General features: G+C 47.0%; 1 protein-coding gene across 4 annotated transcripts; it reads right to left on the reverse strand.

Moving 5' to 3' along the window:
* Positions 1–924: 924 nt before the first annotated feature.
* On the reverse strand, positions 925–22097 carry LOC308568028 (uncharacterized protein). Of its 4 annotated transcripts, none has more exons than XM_081160386.1 (9): positions 22032–22097; positions 20476–21040; positions 19162–19330; positions 18762–18838; positions 18342–18468; positions 17743–17853; positions 15523–16247; positions 7640–7766; positions 925–5814 (listed from the first exon to the last, which is right to left on the reverse strand). In XM_081160386.1, the coding sequence occupies exons 2-9, from the start codon at positions 20902–20904 to the stop codon at positions 4367–4369; spliced, it is 3213 nt and encodes a 1070-aa protein (XP_081016512.1). In that variant the 5' UTR covers positions 20905–21040; positions 22032–22097; the 3' UTR covers positions 925–4366. The 4 variants fall into 4 exon arrangements, with proteins under 4 accessions (XP_081016512.1, XP_081016511.1, XP_081016510.1 ...); XM_081160385.1 differs by having other exon boundaries at positions 20476–20990; positions 22069–22090; XM_081160384.1 differs by having other exon boundaries at positions 20476–20990; positions 22032–22088.
* Positions 22098–23459: the final 1362 nt, after the last annotated feature.

A 23459-nucleotide genomic window follows, 5' to 3' on the forward strand; every position in this document is an offset into this window, starting at 1 on the left:
CCTTGGTTTTGCTCCCTTCTGTCTACAAAATCCCTTGCCTTGTACAGTGTTTTGGAGCTCCTGTCTATCTGCTAGGCCGGATGTTGCCCAATTTCCGAATCACAAATTTAAAGATTTTAATGTCTAACAGTGAGAAAGGCCAGAGGCAATACTTTAGGCCAAGGAAGTCCAGTTGTTTCACTGACTTTAGAGATGGAGTTTAAGAATTCCCCTTGTTCTTTCAACCTTGCCTGATGATTGAGGGTGATAAGAAGCAGTGTAATTCCAATAAGTTTGCAAGGTTTTAGTTAAAGCTCATATTATTTTCTCCGTGAAGTGGCTGCTTCAGTCACTAGATATTGTGGAGGGTATACCCCAAGTGGGAAACACATTTTCCAAGTTTCTTTGCCACTGTGAAGGTGTCAGCCTTGCGGCAAGAGAAGGCTGCAACAGATCTAGAAAAAATACAACATATTGGTGACCCATTCTAGGTGGCAGTTGAATGAAGTCCAGTTGCAGGTACTCAAATGGTTCACTGGGAGGAGCTGAGGCCTCTGGAATCAAAAATAACTTTTCCACGAGTATGAACATAACAGGTGGAAATCTGTTTTCACAACATTATTTATAGAAGTCTCCACACGTATATTTATTTATTTATTGAGTCATCTTGGCTGCACCGTTGTGGGTTAATAAATGGGAAAACCAGAAGATGGGGTTTGCCAGGCAGCTTGGGAGAGCCAAGCACCCGTCTCGGGCCTCCCATAGCCCTGACTAAATTTACAACTACTGTTTGCCCACTGCGATTCCTTGATTCAGATGACTGTTGCCATGTCCCAAGGACCTCAGGATGACAAAAAGCAAAGTCTGGCAACAAGGGGTGATTTTTTCAAAAGCAGGAAGGACTTCATTCACGAAGCCACCACCTCGTAGTTTCCGCTGCTGCTGTCTGTGCATGGCCAGCCAAGGCACTTCCCTGATGCTCGCTTCCAGTCCTCCTGGTATGAGCCTCAGTTCTGAGGACACCAATTTTAGAAAATAAGAGAATAGCAGTAAGGTCATTTAGTTGCTGTTTACTGGAGTCCCAGAAAACATGAGACCATGTGACACTTCCTACATCCATCCTGTACCCGTCATATTTTTATAGATCCTATGTCCTTTGCTGACTTCAGAGATCCTGGACTGAAGGAAGCAATTCTAATTTTTTTATCTTTACATGTCCAAACTGAGTGTTCATGCCATTCTCCAACTGACACTAGGTTTCTTACTAAAATACTAAGTATATTTCCACTAGTAGTATATGAGGGCCTCCATGTCCATTTAACGTCACCAACACTATGTACTGTTAAAAGATCAACTGAGGCACATTTAATTTTTTAAGACTTTATTTGACCAAACATCAAGCCAGGCGGTGCCAAACTGGACTTGGTTAAGAGCGCTCCGCCGACAGGTGCTAGGGACAAGGTTTTTTAGAGATGAGGAAGCACAGCACACTTCTGATTGGCTACAGCTTACGCAGGTTGGATCATCTGGAAAAGCCCAGGTGGCCATTGTGATAGGCTGTTTTCCTTGACCTTGAGGCATTCACAGGAATTGACTTCAGCTTAGCCTTCGGTTTACTTAGGTAAACCACCAAAGTATTAGCATCACATCAGTCTAATGGCCCCTTTAACAAGTCTCCCCTTTTTGTCATCTTCTCATACATGGGAGAGTGACCAAAAATTTGGTATTAGTATCACTCTTAGTCACCATCTCGTTTAAGCTATTCTTGTCCCACTGTGAAACTCATGAAATGTGTTTTACCAGATTTGTGGAAGACTTGTTTCTACCATTCATTTCATGGGTCATTTTGTTTCTCTTTCTCCACGCACAGTGAGACCACTTGATATAGTGCTGATGTCTGCAAACATGTATTTAAGACCCTTAAGAGGACACAGCACACCAGGGAGACTAGTGATGGCTACGAGGAGGTATTACCCTCCCCATCCGCACTTCATACCAAGAGACTGAAGTATGCACCTCCTTAGCCAAGGTCCCCATGGGTCAAACCAGTGCGAATCAAATAAAGAATGTACCTGAAGAGGCATCAACCTGTTTTAGCTAACTGGCTTGTTAATCTCTTTTATTTGTTACATAGTACCAGAGAGGTGGATCCAAATACAGCAGGAGATACTTGCTATGGCACAGACTACTCCTTGTTCAGCCAATGAGCAATTTAAAGCAATTATCTAAAATCACCTTAGCAAGAAAGCCTCGGGACTTCTGTTGTGCAGCTATGGCCTTGGCAGAAGATTCAGCAATAGGTGTCAGAGGTAAGGAGTACTGTTTCCCATGCACTAACAGGGAGAAAAGGCAAGTAACAAAAAGACAAAATGATAAAAGATTTCATACTGGAGATGAAGATCTTGGTTAGTGATCTTGGAAGAGCTGTCCACTTCAAGATGTCCTCTGCTTCTGGGGAGGAACCTCCCTCATCTGTTTTAATTTTATATCCCCAGATGGTGTGCAGGTCCAAGAGGCTGCAGCAGCCCTTTTAATCAGAAGATGTAAACCCAAGGTTCAAGGCCCTGAAGTTTGGCTGTTTTCTAAGTAGTGAGGGAGATCCAGTATGGTCGCTTTCAATGAGGTTCATGGGCAATCTTTTTTTAAAAAAAATATATCTTTATTGATTTCAGAGAGAGGAAGGAAGAGGGAGAGAGAGAGACAGAAACATCAATGATGAGAGAGTCATTGACTGGCTGCCTCCTGCACGCCCCGACTGGGGATAGAGCTCGCAACCCGGGCATGTGCCCTGAACGGGAATCGAACTGTGATCTCCTGGATCCTAGACTGATGCTTAACCGCTGAGCCAGCTGAGCAATCTTTCTTCTTAATGATTCCAGTTCAGAAGAGTAGGAGAAAGTTGAAAAGATAAATTTGAAGAGTTTTAGCCAGATTAAGTAACCTATAAAATTCAGGATCCAGTCGAGCTTACAGGTAGATAACAAAACCTCCAACACCACAATTTGGACTACATTCTGATATTCCCAAGGGTATGTTCTAGTTTCTTACTGAAATAAAATTATTCTCTTTACATTTACTCCAATGTTTAGCAAAGATAATTACACTGAGAGTAATTTGTTAGCAAAATATGTCTATTCTTGTAATACTTGCCTTATTTAAATAGGTGCAACAAGAATAGTGATTGCCCATATAGGCTTTTTAAAACCATGCTTTGCTGCAACTTTTCATAAGGAATCTTAGATTGGACTTTTAAAACAGTAAATTTTAAGACAGTTCTTGTTTACTTAGGTATCAGGGTGGAGTCAGCTAGTTCAGAACTGGAGTCAGTGTGCAGTGAAAATTACATTATCAGTAGGACATGATTGCCAAATCCAAAACTTAGATACACACACACACACACACATGGGCACATTCAACTCAAATCCATTAGTCCTCTGAGGCTGAGATAACAGTAGCAAGACTCCAAGGGGTTCCAGGCAGTCCTAAAAATATTGGCTCAAACTTTTACAAAATTAAAAAAAAAAAAAAAAAGAATCCCAGGGGTATGTGTAGAATAAATGAATGAGGCTTTTTGTGCCTGATATCCTATGACATTCAACTTTTAAAATTTTGGCCCAGTGGTGGGAGGAAAGTTTATGGCAACTTTATGAATGGTTCACCTTGGCTGGTTTGGCTCAATTGGTTGCCTGTCAGCCCTGTGCACCAAATAAGTTTGATTCCCAATCGGAGCACATCCCTAGGTTGTGGGTTTGATCCCCCCCGTCACATTAATGTTTCTCTCTCTCCCTCTCCCTCTTGTTCTAAAAATCAATAAAAAACATATTTTAAAAAATGGTTCAATTGGAGTTATTAAAGATTATCTATTTAACAAGTGATGAATTTTAAAAGAGCCATACTAAAGAGAAAAAGAGGAGAACATTGGAGATACTGCTTCCATCATGTTGTCAGATTGGCTCAAATAAAACTCATAAAAATTTTTTAAAAAGAGAGAGGGAGGAAGAGCAAATCAGTCTTGGAGAATGACTTTATGCAAACAGCGAAATGAAGGATGTGGAATAGGATAAGGAAGATATACATCACCTCTGTCCCTGAGAAGCACACACTCTGATTACAGGACACATGACAAAGAAATAACATAGATGTTTAGACAGAAAATGAGAATGAGAAAAAAAACCCTATGAGTACAGAAAATGTGCATCCATACTTCCCCAATAGTGGGAAAGGAATGCACAATTCCTCCCAATCTCTGCCTTCATGAGCTAACAGACAGCATGTAGGGAATGGCCCATTTTGATTAGTGGTCCCAAGAAAGAAGCAGAGCAAACGTCCTTATTATAAAGAAAGCATAATTCCATGTTCCTTGCCCTCTGTCTTGGAAACTTACACCTTATGAAACTGATTGAGCCAGACCTGAGAGCTTCTTCATAGTGTGAGTTCGCTGGTGATGATTAAAAGTGGAACGCTGACTGAAGGCTTTCCCACACTCAATACATTCATAGGGTTTCTCCCCAGTATGAACTCTCTGGTGCACAGTAAGCTGTGAGCTGTCACTAAAAGCTTTACCACAGTCATTGCATTTATAGGGTTTCTCCCCAGTATGGGTTCTTTGGTGTACCATAAGGCTAGAATTATGACTGAAGGCTTTCCCACATTCATTACATTCATAAGGTTTCTCCCCAGTGTGAATTCTCTGGTGTATAATGAGGTATGAGTTTTGATTAAAGGATTTTCCACACTCAGTGCACTGATAGGGCTTTTCACCTGTGTGAAGTCTCTGATGTCTAATAAGACATTTACTCAGGCTGAATGCCTTACCACACTCATTACATTCAAAAGGTTTTTCCCCAGTGTGAATTCGCTCATGGTCAACAAGTTGAGAGTTCTGATTGAAGGCTTTCCCACACTCCCTACATTTGTATGGTTTTTCCTCAGTGTGGAGTTGCTGATGTCGAATAAGACTTTTATTCCGACTGAAGGATTTGCCACACTCACTGCACTCATAAGGCTTCTCCCCAGTGTGAATTCTCTGATGGTCAATAAGATTTCTATTAGAACAGAAAGCTTTACCACATTCATTACACTTGTAGGGTTTCTGACCAGTATGAATTACCTGATGTCGGAGAAGATTTTTATTCCGAGTAAAGGCCGCTCCACACTCATTGCATTCATAAGGTTTCTCCCCAGTATGGGTTCTCTGGTGGTCATAGAGTTTGTAACTCTCACTGAAAGCTTTTGCACATTCATTACATTTATATGGTTTCTCCCCATTATGAAGTCTCTGGTGTTGAATGAGATGGGAGCTGTGTCGATAGGCCTTCCCACACTTGCTGCATTCATAGGGCTTTTCGCCTGTGTGGGTTCTGAGATGAACCATGAGCTGAGAGGTCTGCCTGAAGGCTTTACCACATTCATTACACTCATAGGGTTTCTCTCCAGTGTGGATTCTCTGATGGCCAATGAGGTGTGAACTCCAGTTGAAAGCTTTACCACAATCATCACATTGAAAGAATTTCTGTGCCCTCAGAATCTGATGTTCTGCAGGACTGCAGGACATATTCTGATGTTCCCCAAGGTCCTTATAGTCATCACATCCATCTTTTGGGGATTTGTTTTTATATTCGTGTGTTATTTTCAGGAAATCACTTTGCAGTCTGCTCCCTTCCTCCTCTGAGGGTTGTGCTTCTAGCTTCCCTAAAGCACCTTCACAGGCATTTCCATCTCCTGGTCCCCCAGGAACCTCCCCATATAGGCCTTCTGATGTCCCATCAGATGACTCTGATCCTTTGGAAATCTCCTGCCTTGGAGGTAACTCTGAATTCTCCATCTGAGTCTCACCTGATGCAAAAAGAAGGAAGAAAAAAGCTTTTACTCATTTCTTGTCCTACTGAGGAAACAGAATCATCAGGAGTCTATCTACCTGAAAAGCCTTCACGTTATGGGTAAGGAAGGAGGTGACACATTGAGAACAAGATAGAAAATCAGAAATAGCTCAAGTTTTTCTTCATGGACAGAAAGACAAAGAGAAGGCATCAGGACAGTGATGGATGAGGAGCCATCAGGACAGAGAGATGCTGAGTCAGCACAGTCAAGTGAGCAGGGAAAGTACAAAGCAAGAGACCAGATGTAAAGCATGGGTGATCTTCCAGTAGTCGCTCTGATGCCTTGTGTCCTTAGTAAAGGATCAATTCTTAAGATCTTTCCCACCATGACATTGTATGCTTCCATGATTCTCAGCAAAGATGTTTGGGGGACAGAGTGAGGGCAAATACCTCAAATCAATATGAGAAACAGTGTGGGCAAACATGAGAGTTGATCGGAGATATACATTATGAGGGCGTGATTAGGAAAAAGTATAAAAAAGAAGCAATTCTATTTTTTTAGAGAGAGAATGGGAGAGAGGGGGGACATAAAAAGAGAGAGAGAAGGAGAAACATCAATGTGAGAAGGACACATCTATTGGTTGCCTCCAACACTCGCTCCGTCCACGGCCAGGGATTGAACCAGCAACCCAGGTAAGAGCCCATGACTTGGAATTGAACCTGCAACCCTTTGGTCTGACAGCCAATGCTCTAACCACTGAGCCACACATACCAGGGCAAATATAAGCAATTCTGGTATGACAGAACAGTGACAAGATTTTGAGAAGCCATGGGTTCAGAAATGCTGGGCAAAGTACCTAATGGGGGAGCAAAACTCTAGGAGTGGGGATCCTATAGAGCATGGAGCACAGGACTAGTAAGAGCTAGGACTGCACCCCTATAAAAATTAAGAAAGGCATCAATAATTTGAAATATAAATGAAAATATGTCTGTGATATCTTGATAAAATGGAATCATAAGGAAACTGAACAGGTAAATATTTGCTTCTGAATTCTAGAATTTTTTAGTACAAAAATGTAGAAAGGAGAACATCAGTCATTAAAACCAAAAAAATTGGGTTCGTTTCATCTTAGGGCCACCACCTTCATGCCACTTTACCATATGGAAAGTTAAAGATATCTGGTCCCTTAACTGAGATAGAAGTGATTCCCAAGGCCACCTCTCCAGAGTTGACTACTGTCCTAGCCTTGTCAATCAAAGAATCTAACCCACAACATCCCCTTCCAAAAAACTGTCAAGCCCCAGTTTTTGCTCATAGGGAAGCTGAGCCAACTATGCTTTGTGCCAATGAACCCAGCTCATCCCATGATGGATCACAATCAGCGGGAAGAGAAAACAGATATGCAGGCAGCAGCTAAGTTACATTCCTAGTACAACACTAGCATAAAAATGTCTTTCTTTTTGTTACTCAGGCTCCCAGGATCCTCCAGTCTCAATGAGCCCCTTCTTCGCAAAGTCAGTCTAGCTGATCAGTTTGTACAAGGTTTCCATTCCTTTAGCCTTATTGTAAATAGCACAGCTCATCACTTACAATAACTTGAGTGGCTCTCTATTCCTTACAAACTCTAATTAAACCACCCTAGCTCAAATCCATTATGAAGTCAAGAGAATGTTGATAACTGTTAATGCTGGGTGATGGGCACAGAGAGGTTTATTATTATACTGTTCTGCTCTGTCTATATTACAATTTTTTCATAATAAAAGGCTTAAAAAGAAAAAGAACATAGCGAAGAAAACATGAAGGATGCAGATGCTAAGTTACTGGGGCACAGAATCATTACCCAGTGAGGCTATGCTGGGGTCAGTTTCTGGCACGATGCTGTGGTACAGGGCTCTCTGACTCAGTGCTGGACCTTCCCGCTTCTTCTCAGCATAGTCCACAGACAGGCACTTGTATGCTGCAGACCCCTGCAATGACAAGCTTCTATTGCTCAGAGACATTCCCACCCCCAAGGGCAGAGTCATCAGGGATACCAAGAGCACAGGGTAAGAGCCCTGGTGGGCAAAGGGGTGCAGAAGGGAGAACTGGGACGACATATTTAAAAGGACAAGTCCAGGGCAAGAGAGAGTCCACGAACTCAGTAGGAGGGACCAGCTCCAGTGGAAGCCACAAGAGCATTCTCAGAATGGGCCAGCACCCGGGAGATGAGCTCACCTGGGGCCTAGCCATCCGAAGCACAGATGCTGCTGCTTGGTCTCCTGTGTTCCCCACTTGGGGAGGGGCAGGCACTGGGGAAACACGTTGAGCTGAGGGAGGGAAGAAATCTATGAGTGGAGAAGCCCTGTCCTTGGCTTCAATAAGGTCTGTATCCCATTGAGTGGGTTGAAGAGAAAAACAGGCAGCTCCACACTCACAGTTTCTGATCCCTCATCCACACAGGCATTACCTTAAGTGTGCTGTGCATTTTCCATGGAGGGCACAGGACAAGGTCCCTGGTGAAACTGAAAACTGGTCTCTGAGCCCTCCCTCTCTTCCACCTCTCATAAGGAAGTTATACTTCTGACCACTTCCTCTCCACACGGCTTCCCTAGCACCAGCCTCACCTGATTTCCCCCTAAGATCTCTGCCCCCCACCGCCATTCCCTGGTTTCTCCTCCTTCCCTTGCTCTCTCATTGGACACTGTAGGCACTAAGGCCTCAGAGCTTCCTGTTCTCCCTGTCAGAGATCTCACTGACTCTCACTGCTCTAATGCTGGTCTCACAGGTCCTATTTCTCTTCTCTACCCATCACAAGCTTCCACTTGCCTATTGGGCATTTCACCTGGTAATCCACATGACCATAAATTCTGTTTCAAAATTGCATGTTCTTACCGTTTTCTTGTCCTATCATCCCACATTCTGTAATTCTGGATGTTTGTCAAATCTCTAATTCCCTATCTATCTCCTTTCTTTAAACCCACCTCCAATAGATGTTCCCCAAATTGATCTTCAGGTTCCACACAATCTCTATCAGAATCCCAGCTGACTTCCTTGTAGAAACAGAAAAGCTGCTAATAAAGTCAATATAGAAACTCATGAGTTCCAGCACAGCTAAAAGAATCTTGAGAAATAAGTTGTAAGACTCCCAATTTCCAATTTCAAAACTTATTTTACAAGCCATAGTCATCAAGACAGTGTGGTGCTCACATAAGAACAGACATATAGATCAATGAAATAGAACCAAGGCCCCCAAATAAATCCATACATCTATAGTGAATTTATTCTTGATGATGGCCTCAAGAACACTGAAAGGGGAAAGTACAGACTTTTCAACAAATGGCACTGAAACAACTGGTTGTCCAGACAACAAACGATGAAGTAGGACCCCTACCTCAGACCATGTGTGAAAGTTATATGGACAGCAGGCCTGGGCACCTGGAACAAAGTGCACCAAGTCTCAGATGATGGTCGTCTCCCCTGGAACTATGGCACCCTCCATCCCTCACCACTGCTAGCAAATTTAAAGAAACCACTACCTTCACCCATGATACTAAAACAAAAGCCATCCTATCCTACATTCATTACAAAACAAGACCTGTTCACCTTCTCCTGGACTCAGCAAGTGCTGCTAGGACCCATAAGAAAGAAATGACTGTGCCTGAGACAGGAAGAAGGCTCACCCAGAGGCTCATCATCCAGCTCCAAGAAGAAACTCCACCCCTGCTCCAAGGCAGGAGTCAGGTAAAGAAATACCTTAAGGGCCATGCGTGCTGAGGAGGCTGCTAAAGTCTCAGCAGAGAAATGAAGTCTTGCGCTGAAAAAGGAGGGGGCAGGGGGGCAGAGTAAGAAGAATTATTCAGAGAAAACATAAGCAAAGGAAAATGGGAGAAATAATAAGTAACTGAAGACTTATAAAAGGAGACCTGAAGACACACCATAACCAAGGAAGGCAGAAGACAGAACAGTGCTTCAGGAGCCAGAGGGGCAGGCTCCAGCCTTGGTGAGTTCCAACAGTGTGAACAGGAAACAGGAACACTGCTCAGAAGGAAGCTGGAAGTCACAGAGAGGAGTGTGACTTTCCCAGCTAAACCTGCACAACAGACTGGAGAAAACAAGAAAACTAATGAATGAAAAGATCTACACTGATGCTGAAGGTGAAGTAAGGCTAAAGACAATGAACTTGAGGCCAGACAAATATTTGGAAGACATACAACCTGCAGGAAATATACATGGCAATGACCTGTCTTGGGAAATTGAGACTCACAGTGAAATTGCCAACAAAAATAAGCCTCCAAGCTGGCCTGTTCTAAAGGAGCTGTGCAGAAATGTCCAACCACATAGTGAAGTATTTGTAAACAGCCGGTGGGAAAACTGACAAGCAGAAGAGTGAAGGTGGTGCCTGATAACATGGCAAAGGGCCCAGGGCTTCAAGGACAGGGGAGCCCAGCTGCTGAAACCATGAACTTGGATAAAGCTAAAGAGAAAAGGCCCAGGAGGGGGTCTTTCAAACTCTGAATTAAAGACCCAGGGCATAGGAAAGAGATGGGGGCCAGTGAACTGAACCTGTGCAATTAAACTCAGGTATCCTAATGCCACAGGGTGACTCATGTCCCAACTAGCTTTTGAGGACAGAAGAAAAGCTTCATTCATCAACTTGTTAAGATTCTACCACAGATGGGAGCCGCCAGGGTCTAGGAAGCAACCTGAGCTGGATCGGGCCTCTTCTCAGCAAGTCATACCTTAACCCACTCTCGTTCCCACAATGAAAACACACACTTTGAAAAGAACAGGGAAAATCCCAAGCAATTGTCTGGCCATTCTGCAGGACATCTTCTTTATGTCATTTTGCTCCTTCGACTCATATGCAATGTCATTTTGTTTCCCTTTAAAAATCCTCATGAAGTAGTCTCTTATTCTCATGTTTTTCCTACCTGTGTGAGGGTAGATAGGGTTACTCTATGCATGGACAGTAAGCAAACAAGTTTCTCAGTAATGGCCACGAAAGAAAGATTCCCCTTCCGGTACACACTTAAAGTGTTAAAATATACTTACAAAAAATCTCAATTAAGAAACAAGCTCTCCCTGGCTCGGGTAAGGATTACATTTTTAACCAAAATTTGTCTGATATCTTCAGCATTAACATAACATGTAAAAGCAGCTTCTTTGGTCAGACCCTGAATGCGCAGAAAAACAAGCATGCATTAACAGACGGAAATTGCCTGAAATCAATCAAAAAATGGCTAAAAACACTCCCCGATATTTCCTTGTAAAGTAACCGACTAATATTAATGAGTCTTCACTTTTGAACCACAGTGTGACACAGGATGGTCTTTCTTGGCCACCACATTCACCAGGACGGAGACCTGATTTCCTGGGCCAGTGCAAGTCAGAGGACAGAACGGTGGCCTTAGGTTAGAGATGCGCCTCATGTTTAACAAACTGCATTTTACATACCACTCCTTCATGCTGAAACTATCACCCTGACAAACAAGATTTTTCTATTTTTCTCCATAGATGTCACTTGTTGAGCATTTACAGCCTCATGCACTGTGTATTATGGGAAATAAACAGCAAACAAAATGTTTTCTTTTAATGATACTTGGAAGCATGTTTCACTGGTATCATAATGCCAGCACCAAAATTAACCAGTATCTGAACAAACGCATTTCACAAATGGAAACCAGTATAATTTTCCAATAAGCAACAGTACGAATTAACTTAATAACACTGAATTACACACTTTAAAATGGTTAAAACAGTAAACGCTTATCTATCATTTGGTTAATGTATGTACATTTCATCACGATATTGTTTTATCAGAGTCAGTTTTTACCAGCAATAGGGTGATCCCATTTCGTAACATACATGTGCAGGAGTTTGCACAGTTACGCCTGAATCCTGAAATATCAGGAAGCCTCCCGACGAAAGCCCTGGCCGACTGCAGGTACTTTTACTTTTCTGTCACTCACCGCGTCACCTGATCGCCGGGAGTGGGGGCGCTTTGTTTGCGTGATGGGCCGAGAGAAAGCGCGGAAACCATCGCCCCAAACCCTCCCTCGGGGCGCCGGGCGCGAGGCGCTCCCGGACCCGCCCTCCCGCCGCGGGCTCGGGGTCCCGGGCCACCCGGCCCGGGCGCAGCCTCGGGGCCCGGGCGCAGCCGCCGCCGCCCCGCGCGGGTCCCCGCAGGTGCCCCCGCCGCCCGCCCGCCGCCCGCGGCCCGCGGCCCAGCAGCCCCGCCGCCCCCGCCCCACCCGCACACTCACCGCCTCCCGCGGCCCCGCCGTCGGCCCCCGGCCTCACCACAGCCCCGCGCCCGGCTCGCAGCCCAGGGGTCGCGCACGCGCGTCACAGCCCCGGGCCTCGGTGGCCTCTCTAGGAACCTGGGAGGGCCAACGTCTCGGCTTCCTCCCGCTTCCAGCGCAGGGCTGGCCCGCCCCTGTCGGAGCCACCGGCTCCTGGCGACGCTCGCCTCCTCCCGCGCCGGACGCCCACCCTCCACCCTCCGATGCCCAGTGGGGACCCCACCGCTCCACCAGCCTTGGCCTGTGTGCCCACCTCCCCCCAGTGCGTGTGCGGGGCTGCGCTGGGGCCTCCCTCCCCAAGGGCCCAGAACAGGCTCCCAAACTAGGCGTCGTTTAGGGACCACGAAGATCTAGCTGACCGCCACCCGTCCTGGCAGGAAGGCGTTGTTAAGGGGTCACTCATTTCCCCCTGGGGCCCCTTCAGGGAGGGGAGCCAGATGCTAGTTTCCGCGATAGGCTCTTCCCCCAGCAACACCACAACCGGCGGTGGGAGGAGGTACTTTCTCTCCATGTAAAGGCCCCCTAATACTGGAACCCTACAGCAAGGAAGAAACACATGGTTTAAGGTTGTCCTCTGAAAAGATTTCCTGTTTCGTATGCCCTTGGAGATGAAAGATGGTCCAGAAGAAAATGACAACTTAGGGAACACTTCTCAGCTGGAAATTAGATGGCCCTTGCAGTAGACAGAACTAGTGGGTAAGGAAATCAGATCACTTCACCTCTATTATTTAGCAACAAACTGTATCACTGTGAATGAGTCTTCCCAGAATGTTTTTAATTGGGATTTTTCAATCATCTTTGCCACAGCCAGAAAAGTCGGGTCTTCTTTGCCATAAATTTTGAGACAGTTCTTAACTTGTTAACTTAGGCGTCAGGGTGGAGCCAGCTAGTTCAGAACTGGGTGGAGTCAGTGTGCAGGAAAAAGTACTTATCAGTGGGACATGACTGCGGCCTGGAAAACCTAGATACACACATGCAAGCTGGCACACACAAACACAAATCCATTAGCTTTTATGTTGTTGTTACTCCTCACCCAAGGGTACTTTTCCCATTAACTTTCAGACAGAGTGGAATAGAGGGAGAGAGGGAAACAGAGAAAGATTGATGTGAGAGAGACACGTTGACTGGTTGCTTTCCGCACATGCCCGGACCAGGGCAGGTGATCAAACCTGCAACCCTAGTACATGCCCTTGACCAGGAGTTGAAACGAAGACCCTTCAGTGCGAGTGCTGATGCTCTAAGCACTGAGCTACACCAGCCAGGGTCCATTAGCTCTTTGAGGCTGAGAGAATAGTAATAAGACTCCAAGGGTTTCCAGGCATGTCCTCAAAATACTGGCTCAAATCAACTTTTATAAAATTAAAAAAAAAAAAAAAAAGAATCCCAGGGGTACTTGTAGAATATAAGAATGAGGATTTTTGTATTATAATATCCTATGATACCATGTTTAAAATTTTTGATCCAGTGGTGGGAGGAAAGTTCATGCCCAGTTTAAGAATGGTTCAACTGGAGAGTTAAGGTTTAAAAATTACTAACAATGAGTATATGAAAATTATTATCTATATGCTAAAAGAAATAGATACCATACCCAACTACAAAGAGTCTACATTGCCCGGCCAGGTGTAGCTCAGAGGCTGAGCATTGACCTATGATCCAGGAGATCACAGTTCGATTCCCGGTCAGGGCACATGCCTGGGTTATGGGCTCAATCCCCAATGGAGGGCATGCAGGAGGCAGCTGATCAATGACTATCTCATCACTGATGTTTCAATCTCTCTCCCTCTCCCTTCCTCTCTCTAAAATCAATAAAGATATATTAAAAAAAAAAAAGCCTACATTACCTTGGTATGGAAGTATGCACACATACATTAAGGAGAACAGATGACAAGGCAATTCCACAATTGCAAATTGTAACACAGGTGAGCTCAAAGCACTGAGGCCAAAACAATAGTTTAGGAGGAATTAAGAAGCATTTGTGAAAGAAAGTCTTTCCAAAATGGGCTAGATCTTAAAGGTTCTGAGGTATGGAGACTAGCAAACAGGAAGAAGAAAAGGGTTTCTAGGTGGTGAACAAGTGATGAGGGTCTGGATTAAAAGGAAAGTTTTAAAAGGGCCAGAGCAAAGAGGGGAAAAAAGGAGAGCATTTGAGATCTTGCTTCCATCATGTTGCTTTGGCTCAAATAAAAAAGAGTGAATCAGTCTTGGAGAATCACTTTATATAAATTGAGAAATGAGGGAGGTGGAATAGAATGAAGAAGATACAATCTTTGTAGCTAAGGAGAACACACTCTGATTATAGGATGCATAACAAAGAAATGACATAGATTTTTAAGCAGAAAATAAGAAAAAAAACCCTACTATTATAAAAAATGCGGAGTCCATACTTCCACAATAGTAAAGGACTGCACTGTTCCTCCTACTCTCCACCTTCACGACCAGGCAGACATTCCTTAGGTTCTTTGATTAGTAATTCAAGAAAGGATTAGGGTAAACATCCTTTTTGTAAAGAAAGCCTAATTCAACGTCCCTTGCTGTATTGGAAACTTACGCCTTATGAAACTAACTGAGCCAGACCTGAGTACTTCTTTCTAGTGTGAATTTGCTGATGGTGATTCAAAGTTGAACGCTGACTGAAGGTTTTCCCACACTCAGTACATTCATAGGGTTTCTCACCAGTGTGCACTCTCTGGTGCACAGTGACCTGTGAGCTGTCACTAAAGGCTTTCCCACAATCATTACATTTATAGGGTTTCTCCCCAGTATGGGTTCTTTGATGTACCATTAGACTGGAGCTGTAACTGAAGACCTTCCCACATTCATTACATTCATAAGGTTTCTCACCAGTATGAACTCTCTGGTGCACAGTGAGCTGTGAACTGTCACTAAAAGCTTTACCACAGTCATTGCATTTATAGGGTTTCTCCCCAGTATGGGTTCTTTGGTGTACCATAAGGCTAGCATTATGGCTGAAGACCTTCCCACATTCATTACATTCATAAGGTTTCTCCCCAGTGTGAATTCTCTGGTGTATAATGAGGTATGAGTTTTGACTGAAGGATTTTCCACACTTAGTGCATTGATAGGGCTTTTCACCTGTGTGAAGTCTTTGATGTTGAGTAAGACATTTACTTAAGCTGAATGCCTTACCACACTCATTACATTCAAAAGGTTTTTCCCCAGTGTGAATTCGCTCATGGTCAACAAGTTGAGAGTTCTGATTGAAGGCTTTCCCACACTCCCTGCATTTGTATGGTCTTTCCTCAGTGTGGAGTTGCTGATGTCGAATAAGACTTTTATTCTGACAGAAGGCCTTGCCACACTCATTGCACTCATAAGGCTTCTCCCCAGTGTGAATTCTCTGATGGTCAATAAGATTTCTATTAAAACAGAAAGCTTTCCCACATTCATTACACTTGTAAGGTTTCTTACCAGTATGAATTACCTGATGTCGGAGAAGATTTTTATTCCGAGTAAAGGCCGCTCCACACTCATTGCATTCATAAGGTTTCTCCCCAGTATGGGTTCTCTGGTGGTCATAGAGTTTGTAACTCTCACTGAAAGCTTTTGCACATTCATTACATTTATATGGTTTCTCCCCATTATGAAGTCTCTGGTGTTGAATGAGATGGGAGCTGTGTCGATAGGTCTTCCCACACTTGCTGCATTCATAGGGCTTTTCCCCTGTGTGGGTTCTAAAATGAACTATGAGCTGAGAGGTCTGCCTGAAGGCTTTACCACACTCATTACACTCATAGGGTTTCTCTCCAGTGTGGATTCTCTGATGGCCAGTAAGGTGTGAACTCCGATTGAAAGCTTTACCACAGTCATCACATTGAAAGAATTTCTGTGCCCTCAGAATCTGATGTTCTGCAGGACTGCAGGACATATTCTGATGTTCCCCAAGGTCCTTATAGTCATCACATCCATCTTTTGGGGATTTGTTTTTATATTCATGTGTTATTTTCAGGAAATCACTTTGCAGTCTGCTCCCTTCCTCCTCTGAGGGTTGTGCTTCTAGCTTCCCTAAAGCATCTTCACAGGCATTTCCATCTCCTGGTCCCCCAGGAACCTCCCCATATAGGCCTCCTGATGTCCCATCAGATGACTCTGATCCTTTGGAAATCTCCGGCCTTGGAGGTAACTCTGAATTCTCCATCTGAGTCTCACCTGATGCAAAAAGAAGGGAAAAAAAGCTTTTACTCATTACTTGTCCTACTGAGGAAACAGAATCATCAGGAGTCTATCTACCTGAAAAGCCTTCACGTTATGGGTAAGGAAGGAGGTGACACATTGAGAAAAAGACAGAAAATTAGAAATAGCTCCAGTTTTCCTTCATGGACAGAAAGAAAAAGAGGGCAAAGATGATCAGCAGAGGATGGATGTAGAGACATCTGGACAGAGAGATGTTGAGGCAACACAGTCACGTGAGCAGGGCAAGTGAAAAGCAAAACCAGATGTAAAGCGTGTTTGATCTTCCAGAAGCTTTGTGTCCTGGAAGATGCTTTGTGTCTGATGCTTTGTGTCCTTAGAAAGGATGAACTCTTAAGATCTTTCCCACCATAACACTGTATGCTTCCATGATCCTCAGCAAAGATGTTGGTGAGAGAGAATGAGGGCAAATACCTAAAATCAAATAGGGGAAACACTGTGCGCAAATATGAGAGTTGAAGGGAGATTTACATTATGAGGTTATGATTAGAAAAAAGTATAAAACGGAAGAGTTTCTGGTATGACAGAACAGTGACAAGATTTTGAGAAGCCACGGTGTGAGAAGTACTGAAGGTGAGAGCAGAGCTCTAGGTGTAGGGAACCTGTAGACCCTGGACAACTGGACTGTGAGTAGATAATACTACAGGCCTATATAAAGTAAGAAAAGCATCAATAATTTCAAATATAAATGAAATATGTTTGTGATATCTGGATAATCTGGAATCATAAGAAAACTGAACAGCTGAATATTTAATTTTCAATTCTACAATTACTTAGTACAAATTTTAGTACTATAATTTTTTGGCAACTTCAGTACAATTTTGTACTACTACAATTTTTTAGCAGAGAAGGAAAGGGTGAATCAGGAACCAGAGGGTCAGGGAGGAGGAGAAGCAAGACGGGCATTGCAGATAGACATGCGCAGGACTCACATCCAGTTAAAAAAGAATAGGCTGAGAGGTGAGTGTCAATAGCAAGAGGGGACAGGAACCACAGTACAAACAGAGCCGGGGCTGGGACTCCAAGGAGGGCTGGCTGACAGGACTGGAGAGCAAGCCGACCACAGGGGGAAGGGCCGCACAGAGAACAGGGGCAGGAGTGGAATGAGGGCTCCTAAGAGCAGGAAGGGGTAGGCTCTGGGGAGTCAACAGGGGTGCAGCCCAGAGCTGAGGACCATCAATGAACAAAACAGAGAAGGAACACTGAAGCCCTCCGGTGGGAAGAGTGTTACTGAAAGTGCTTCTGGGGAAGGGGCAGGGCCAGAAATGAATGTCTGGTAGGCCAGTCTGGAAGGGAGAAGCCCAGGGCCTGGCATTCCTTAGCAAAACTAATAAGGACCTTCCTTCTGGCAAACAGTGGAGTAAGTTCCCCATGACTGACTTGCTGAGAAAGGCCTTAGGAGAAGAGAAGAGATGCTGGGAGAGCAGGATCTGGCAGGTTCTCTGAAACTCACCTGCAGGGGCAGCACCTGGATTCCCCTTCGGCTGAGCTGCCTCCACCTTCAGGCCCCACGGCTCCCTTGCCTCCAGCCAGGAGATCAGAGCAGGTTTGGTGAGAGGCCCCACTGCAGAAGAGAAGGGGAGGGGATGGGGTGGGAAGGTAGACGAGTCACACACAACTACCCTCTTGGGCCTGGGGTTGGGTAGGGAGGAGGGAAAGGTCAGGGAGGCAGGTGGAGGAAGCTAAGGCAGGAGGCCCAGACAGCCATTCCTAACAGCCCTGGGCAGATACAGGAGAGGCTGAGAGAAGTCACTGCCAAAAGGATCACTAGGATTCCCTGGCAGTGGGCACCACATGACAATTCAATCAGTTAAATCAGCTGACATATTTGGGATGCCTAAGGAGAAGAGGAACTTGACACACATGACTTAATCTTTACAATAAGCCAGCATGCCAGGCATTCTTACCCCCGTGTGTCAAGAGAAGGCTCTGCTTTGGTTCAAAGGTACAGAGCTGGGATGTAAACCCAGGTCAGGCCCCTTCCTATGCACCATAGTGAACAGTAAGAAGGCAGCAATAAAGGTGGGCAGAGCAGGGGGAGCAATGCCTTACCCAGAGAAGCCAGGTTCCCATAGTTCTCCAGCATCACATCCCTGTAGAGGTTCCTCTGAGCAGGGTCCAGCCACCCCCACTCATCCTGGGAGAAGGTCACCTCCACATCCTTGAAAGTCAGAGCCTCCTATAAAACACAGTCCTTACCTCAGAGCCGGCCCACAGTTCCCAGCTTTCAGGAGGAGGCAGGGGAATGGGGTGGCTCTCAGTGAGGACAGGATGGACCTGGTAAGGGTGAAAGAGAAGACCACCACCCAGCAGAAGGGCTCTGGGCTCAGGGGGGATATTTCGGTCACTGGGACATGAATCTCTGGGTGTGAGGTCACTGGACACAGAGACGCAGGACACAGGAAAGCTGCAGCTGCTCCATCAGGCAGCAACACCTGGACATCACGAAAGACTGAACATCCTGTGGCTCACCTGAGGCTGGGCTGCCACCGCATCTCCTGGGCACCCCTCTCCCTGGGAAAGGGCAGGCACCTGTGCAGCAGGAGGATCTGCAGAAGAAAGAGCCATGAGAGAGGGCAGCCCACTGTTTCCCCCCCATAGAGCACTCCGGGGCCCAGGAGTGGGCATGGGCTGTTGTTAAACACCAATTTCTCATTTCCCCAGTGTGCACTGGAGGCCAGGGAATGAGGGTGGGGGGTACAAGGGAGGAGGGGCTGGGCTAACATGGGTCACAGAACAGGTAGAAAGACACAGAGCTAAGGGCCAGGATGGAAAGGCATTCTGGTGAGAGGACAGATGGTGGAAAGAGGACACCACAGGAAATGGGGGAACTGTGGCGAAGGCTGGCGTCGTAGTGCCAGGGGGCAAGTACCAGATTGCCCAGTCAGGAAGTCATGCACCCCTGTTTCACAGGGAGGCTCCAGGTGGTCCCCCAGAGCAGAGCCGTTCCTGGGAGGTGAAGCAGAGGGCCATATCTGCTCGGCTCGCAGGGCTCCTGTACCCATCCAACACACATCTGGGCTCTGGGCAGGTGCTGTGTCCTGGGAAGAAGAAAATGTGAGAGATCCCCATGGGAATCAGAAAGCAACTCAGAGAGGAGGCCATGCGGCCAAACTCTAAAGAGCGGAGACCAGAGAAGGGTGAGCCAGCCCTCTATTGCCTACAGGCAGAGGGGAAAGGGGAACAAAGCCCAGGGAGGGCCCTCACCATTCAGCCTCTCTGGGCTCTCGTGCGGGCCCCGGCAGGGGAGAGGGAGAACCAGAGTCTAGCTCCACATAAGAAAGTACCTGGCACCCAGCCGGTGGGGCTCAGTGGTTGAGCCCTGACCTATGAACCAGGAGGTCACGGTATGAATCCCGGTCAGGGAATACGCCAATAAAAACATGTAAAAAAATAAATAAATAAAAAATAAAAGCCCACAAATATGATAAATGCTAGTTTTAATACCTCCAAAGATGCTGAAAGCACTGAGAAGGTCGCCTATGAGGGCAGGAGAGGCAGAGTGCACTTGAACTGACCTGCTGCTCTGCTGCAGGCACTGGGACAGCCAGCTCTGCTTCCAGCACCAAGGCCAGGGCCAAGCCCAAGGTAGGCACTCAAATGCATACTGAACAACTGCTCATTGTTAGGTCAGTTTTGCATTTTCTTTTCAATAAACTGAGGCTCTGAAAGGGACAACGTGGGCAAGAACACTGAGGTCGTTCAGTGTGGAATGAAGTCTCATCCCTGCACAGAACAAATCCTCAAAGGCTTACTGAGAAAAAGCAGACTGGTGCACAGAGACTGCTCTTCTAGGCCTTATCGTGCCGAGGGGCCACGAGTCCCCCTTACAAGCAAGAGACATCGCCCCACCTTACAGTCAGCATCAGGTCCAATAAGATAAGATGTGGAGACAGCCTCTATATAAACTAAGTCACTGTGTCTAAAAACGTGTCATTGTTAGTTAAGGATCCTTGCAAACCCCCTTCCTGCAGCGATCGTCCTCTGGGCAGGTGGGAAGGGCTGCCTGCTCTGAGGTCCTGGGACAGGGTCTAGTTTGCTGATGCTCAGGTGCCACGGGAATGACAAGGGAAGGCTTCCCCTGTATTCCTCAAGGCTGAGGGTTCAGAGGCCAACCCTACCCCCAAACAAGCTGGCTCACCCGCAGGCAGAGGTCACTGGGCCCTGCACACTTGCTCACACTCACCTTCAATGGTGTCCCACTGAAGTCTCTCCGCAGCTCTTCCAGCAGGGCCGCAGCCTTCCCACCACTCTCAGGGTGATGCAGCTGCACCCAGGTCCGGAGCTCGCTGGGCAGGATGCTCAGGAACTGCTCCAGCACCAGCAGCTCCAGGATCTGGGCCTTAGACAGAATGTCGGGCCTCAGCCACCAGCGGCACAGCTCCCGGAGCCGGCTCAGAGTCTCCAGGGGCCCAGAAGATTCGTGGTAGCGAAGCTGTCTGAAGAGCTGGCGGAACAGCTCCTGGCCAGGACGGTTCAGCGTCTGGGGCCTAGGAGCCTGCACAGAAGTGCAGCCTTCACCCTCTTCTTCCTTCTTTACCATCTGAAGGCGCCCTCGCTCTCTTGAAGCCTGGGCCTGAGCTGGGCGCACAGCATACCACCTGCCTGGAGGCATCGCTCCTGTCCAGGGTCTACAGCAGAGTGCAAGCCAAGCCTCTGTCAGCTGTGCTGCTGCTGGGATGTCAGAGAATCTTTTCAGCACTGTGGTGGACAATGGAATTTGCTGGTCATCAGACGTCACTGGCAAGAGACTGAAATAACCAAAATTAGTGTTCGGGAGCAATATGAATGGTGGTGGAGCTCTATCCTGTTGGTTCGGACAATCTTTGGATGTATGAGAAGAGGCCCATGAGCATCTGCACAGTGGCACCTGCCAGTCTCAGGTAGGGCTAGATTGTCACATTTGGGGGTAAACTGAGAAAACATCTGAGAACACAGGAAAGTATGTACAGAGCTTTATTCATATATGTACATGTAAAGAAAGATCTCAACTGAGTAACCTAATCTTCCATCTTAAAACACTGGAAAAAGAGCAGTGTGTATTAGGTGAAATAAACTGCAAACAATGTTTTCTTGTAATGACACTTGGAAACATGTTTTTGTGGTATCAGAATGCGAGCACCAAAATTAACCATTATCTGAACAAACTGATTACACAACTTGAAGATAGCATAACTTTCCAATAAGCAACAGTACGAATTAACTTAATAACACTGAATTACACACTTTAAAATGGTTAAAACAGTAAACGCTTATCTATCATTTGGTTAATGTATGTACATTTCATCACGATATTGTTTTATCAGAGTCAGTTTTTACCAGCAATAGGGTGATCCCATTTCGTAACATACATGTGCAGGAGTTTGCACAGTTACGCCTGAATCCTGAAATATCAGGAAGCCTCCCGACGAAAGCCCTGGCCGACTGCAGGTACTTTTACTTTTCTGTCACTCACCGCGTCACCTGATCGCCGGGAGTGGGGGCGCTTTGTTTGCGTGATGGGCCGAGAGAAAGCGCGGAAACCATCGCCCCAAACCCTCCCTCGGGGCGCCGGGCGCGAGGCGCTCCCGGACCCGCCCTCCCGCCGCGGGCTCGGGGTCCCGGGCCACCCGGCCCGGGCGCAGCCTCGGGGCCCGGGCGCAGCCGCCGCCGCCCCGCGCGGGTCCCCGCAGGTGCCCCCGCCGCCCGCCCGCCGCCCGCGGCCCAGCAGCCCCGCCGCCCCCGCCCCACCCGCACACTCACCGCCTCCCGCGGCCCCGCCGTCGGCCCCCGGCCTCACCACAGCCCCGCGCCCGGCTCGCAGCCCAGGGGTCGCGCACGCGCGTCACAGCCCCGGGCCTCGGTGGCCTCTCTAGGAACTTGGGAGGGCCAACGTCTCGGCTTCCTCCCGCTTCCAGCGCAGGGCTGGCCCGCCCCTGTCGGAGCCACCGGCTCCTGGCGACGCTCGCCACCTCCCGCGCCGGACGCCTGCCCTCCACCCTCCGATGCCCAGTGGGGACCCCACCGCTCCACCAGCCTTGGCCTGTGTGCCCACCTCCCCCCAGTGCGTGTGCGGGGCTGCGCTGGGGCCTCCCTCCCCAAGGGCCCAGAACAGGCTCCCAAACTAGGCGTCGTTTAGGGACCACGAAGATCTAGCTGACCGCCACCCGTCCTGGCAGGAAGGCGTTGTTAAGGGGTCACTCATTTCCCCCTGGGGCCCCTTCAGGGAGGGGAGCCAGATGCTAGTTTCCGCGATAGGCTCTTCCCCCAGCAACACAACCACCAGGGGCAGGTTAGCGGGGGTACTTTTGGTTCCCAGCCACAGGCAATAAAACTTTACCTTCCCACACCTCCAGCAGCCTTCTCTTATGGGTGAGCTCTAACCAGCCTCACCTAGTGGGTGAACAGTGATGCTATTGGGCAATATGTGGAATCCTGGAGCAGGTTTGTGGCTGGATAAGCCACTTGAGGAAGAGTCAAAGCAACATCAGGAGACTGACCAGCCTCTAATGGCAGGAGACCGCTTGGCCTCTTTGAGAGCAAATGTCTTTTAAGAACAGCACCAGAAATGCTGGAGGGTGTGCAGCCCATGCCATTGCAAATGGGGGCTACAAGCTGCTGTACTAGGGCCAGGTAGCTGTTCTTGTTACCTTCTGGTATGTTTCCTTCCTAGTGTCCGGCCCTGGTATGTTGCTGGTTGATCTTTCAGTAGGAGGGATGCCCATCTGTGCCCTAAGGCTCCGTTCCACCCATCTTAACCACCCCAGGTTCCTTTCCAATGCCCCACTCACCAGGGATGGAAACAGAATGGAATCTGTCTCCAGAGCAATGGTGATGAGGTGGAAGAGAAACCAATGGCACATACAAACAGGGCAACTGAGAAGGGGTCAAAGGGCGACTTACAAGAGGTGTAAGGGTTAAGGAAATATGACATAGGGTGGTATAGAACTCCAGGGTTAGCTATAGCCACCCACAGGAAAGAGTTTTGAGTTTTATCTAATTTTAAACAAAATTTCCCATCACAAAAGAGCTTGAGCGGTTTCTCTATGTGTGTGACCTCAAGAGATTTCCTCCTCAAGAGCCCTGAGTCACTGAAGCCTTAACGGATCAACACGCCGCATCCAATGGCAATGTCAGGCAGTAGCTAGGGCCAGATAGTCAAGAGCTCCCTGTGAGGTTTCCAGTGTAGAT

The sequence above is a fragment of the Miniopterus schreibersii genome (genome assembly GCF_964146895.1).
Source record: "Miniopterus schreibersii genome assembly, chromosome: 15".
NCBI classification, from domain to species: domain Eukaryota; kingdom Metazoa; phylum Chordata; class Mammalia; order Chiroptera; family Miniopteridae; genus Miniopterus; species Miniopterus schreibersii.

Bases quoted from the DNA above. Each gene is read 5' to 3' on its own strand.
- LOC308568028 (XM_081160383.1), bottom strand. From the start codon at position 21,628: ATGGGATCACCCTATTGCTG. The intron at 19,331-20,475 runs GTGAGTGTGAGC...TCTTCTTCCCAG, and splicing joins TCAGTGGGACACCATTGAAG to GACACAGCACCTGCCCAGAG. The intron at 16,248-17,742 runs GTGAGTTTCAGA...TTTTTGCATCAG, and splicing joins TCCAGGTGCTGCCCCTGCAG to GTGAGACTCAGATGGAGAAT.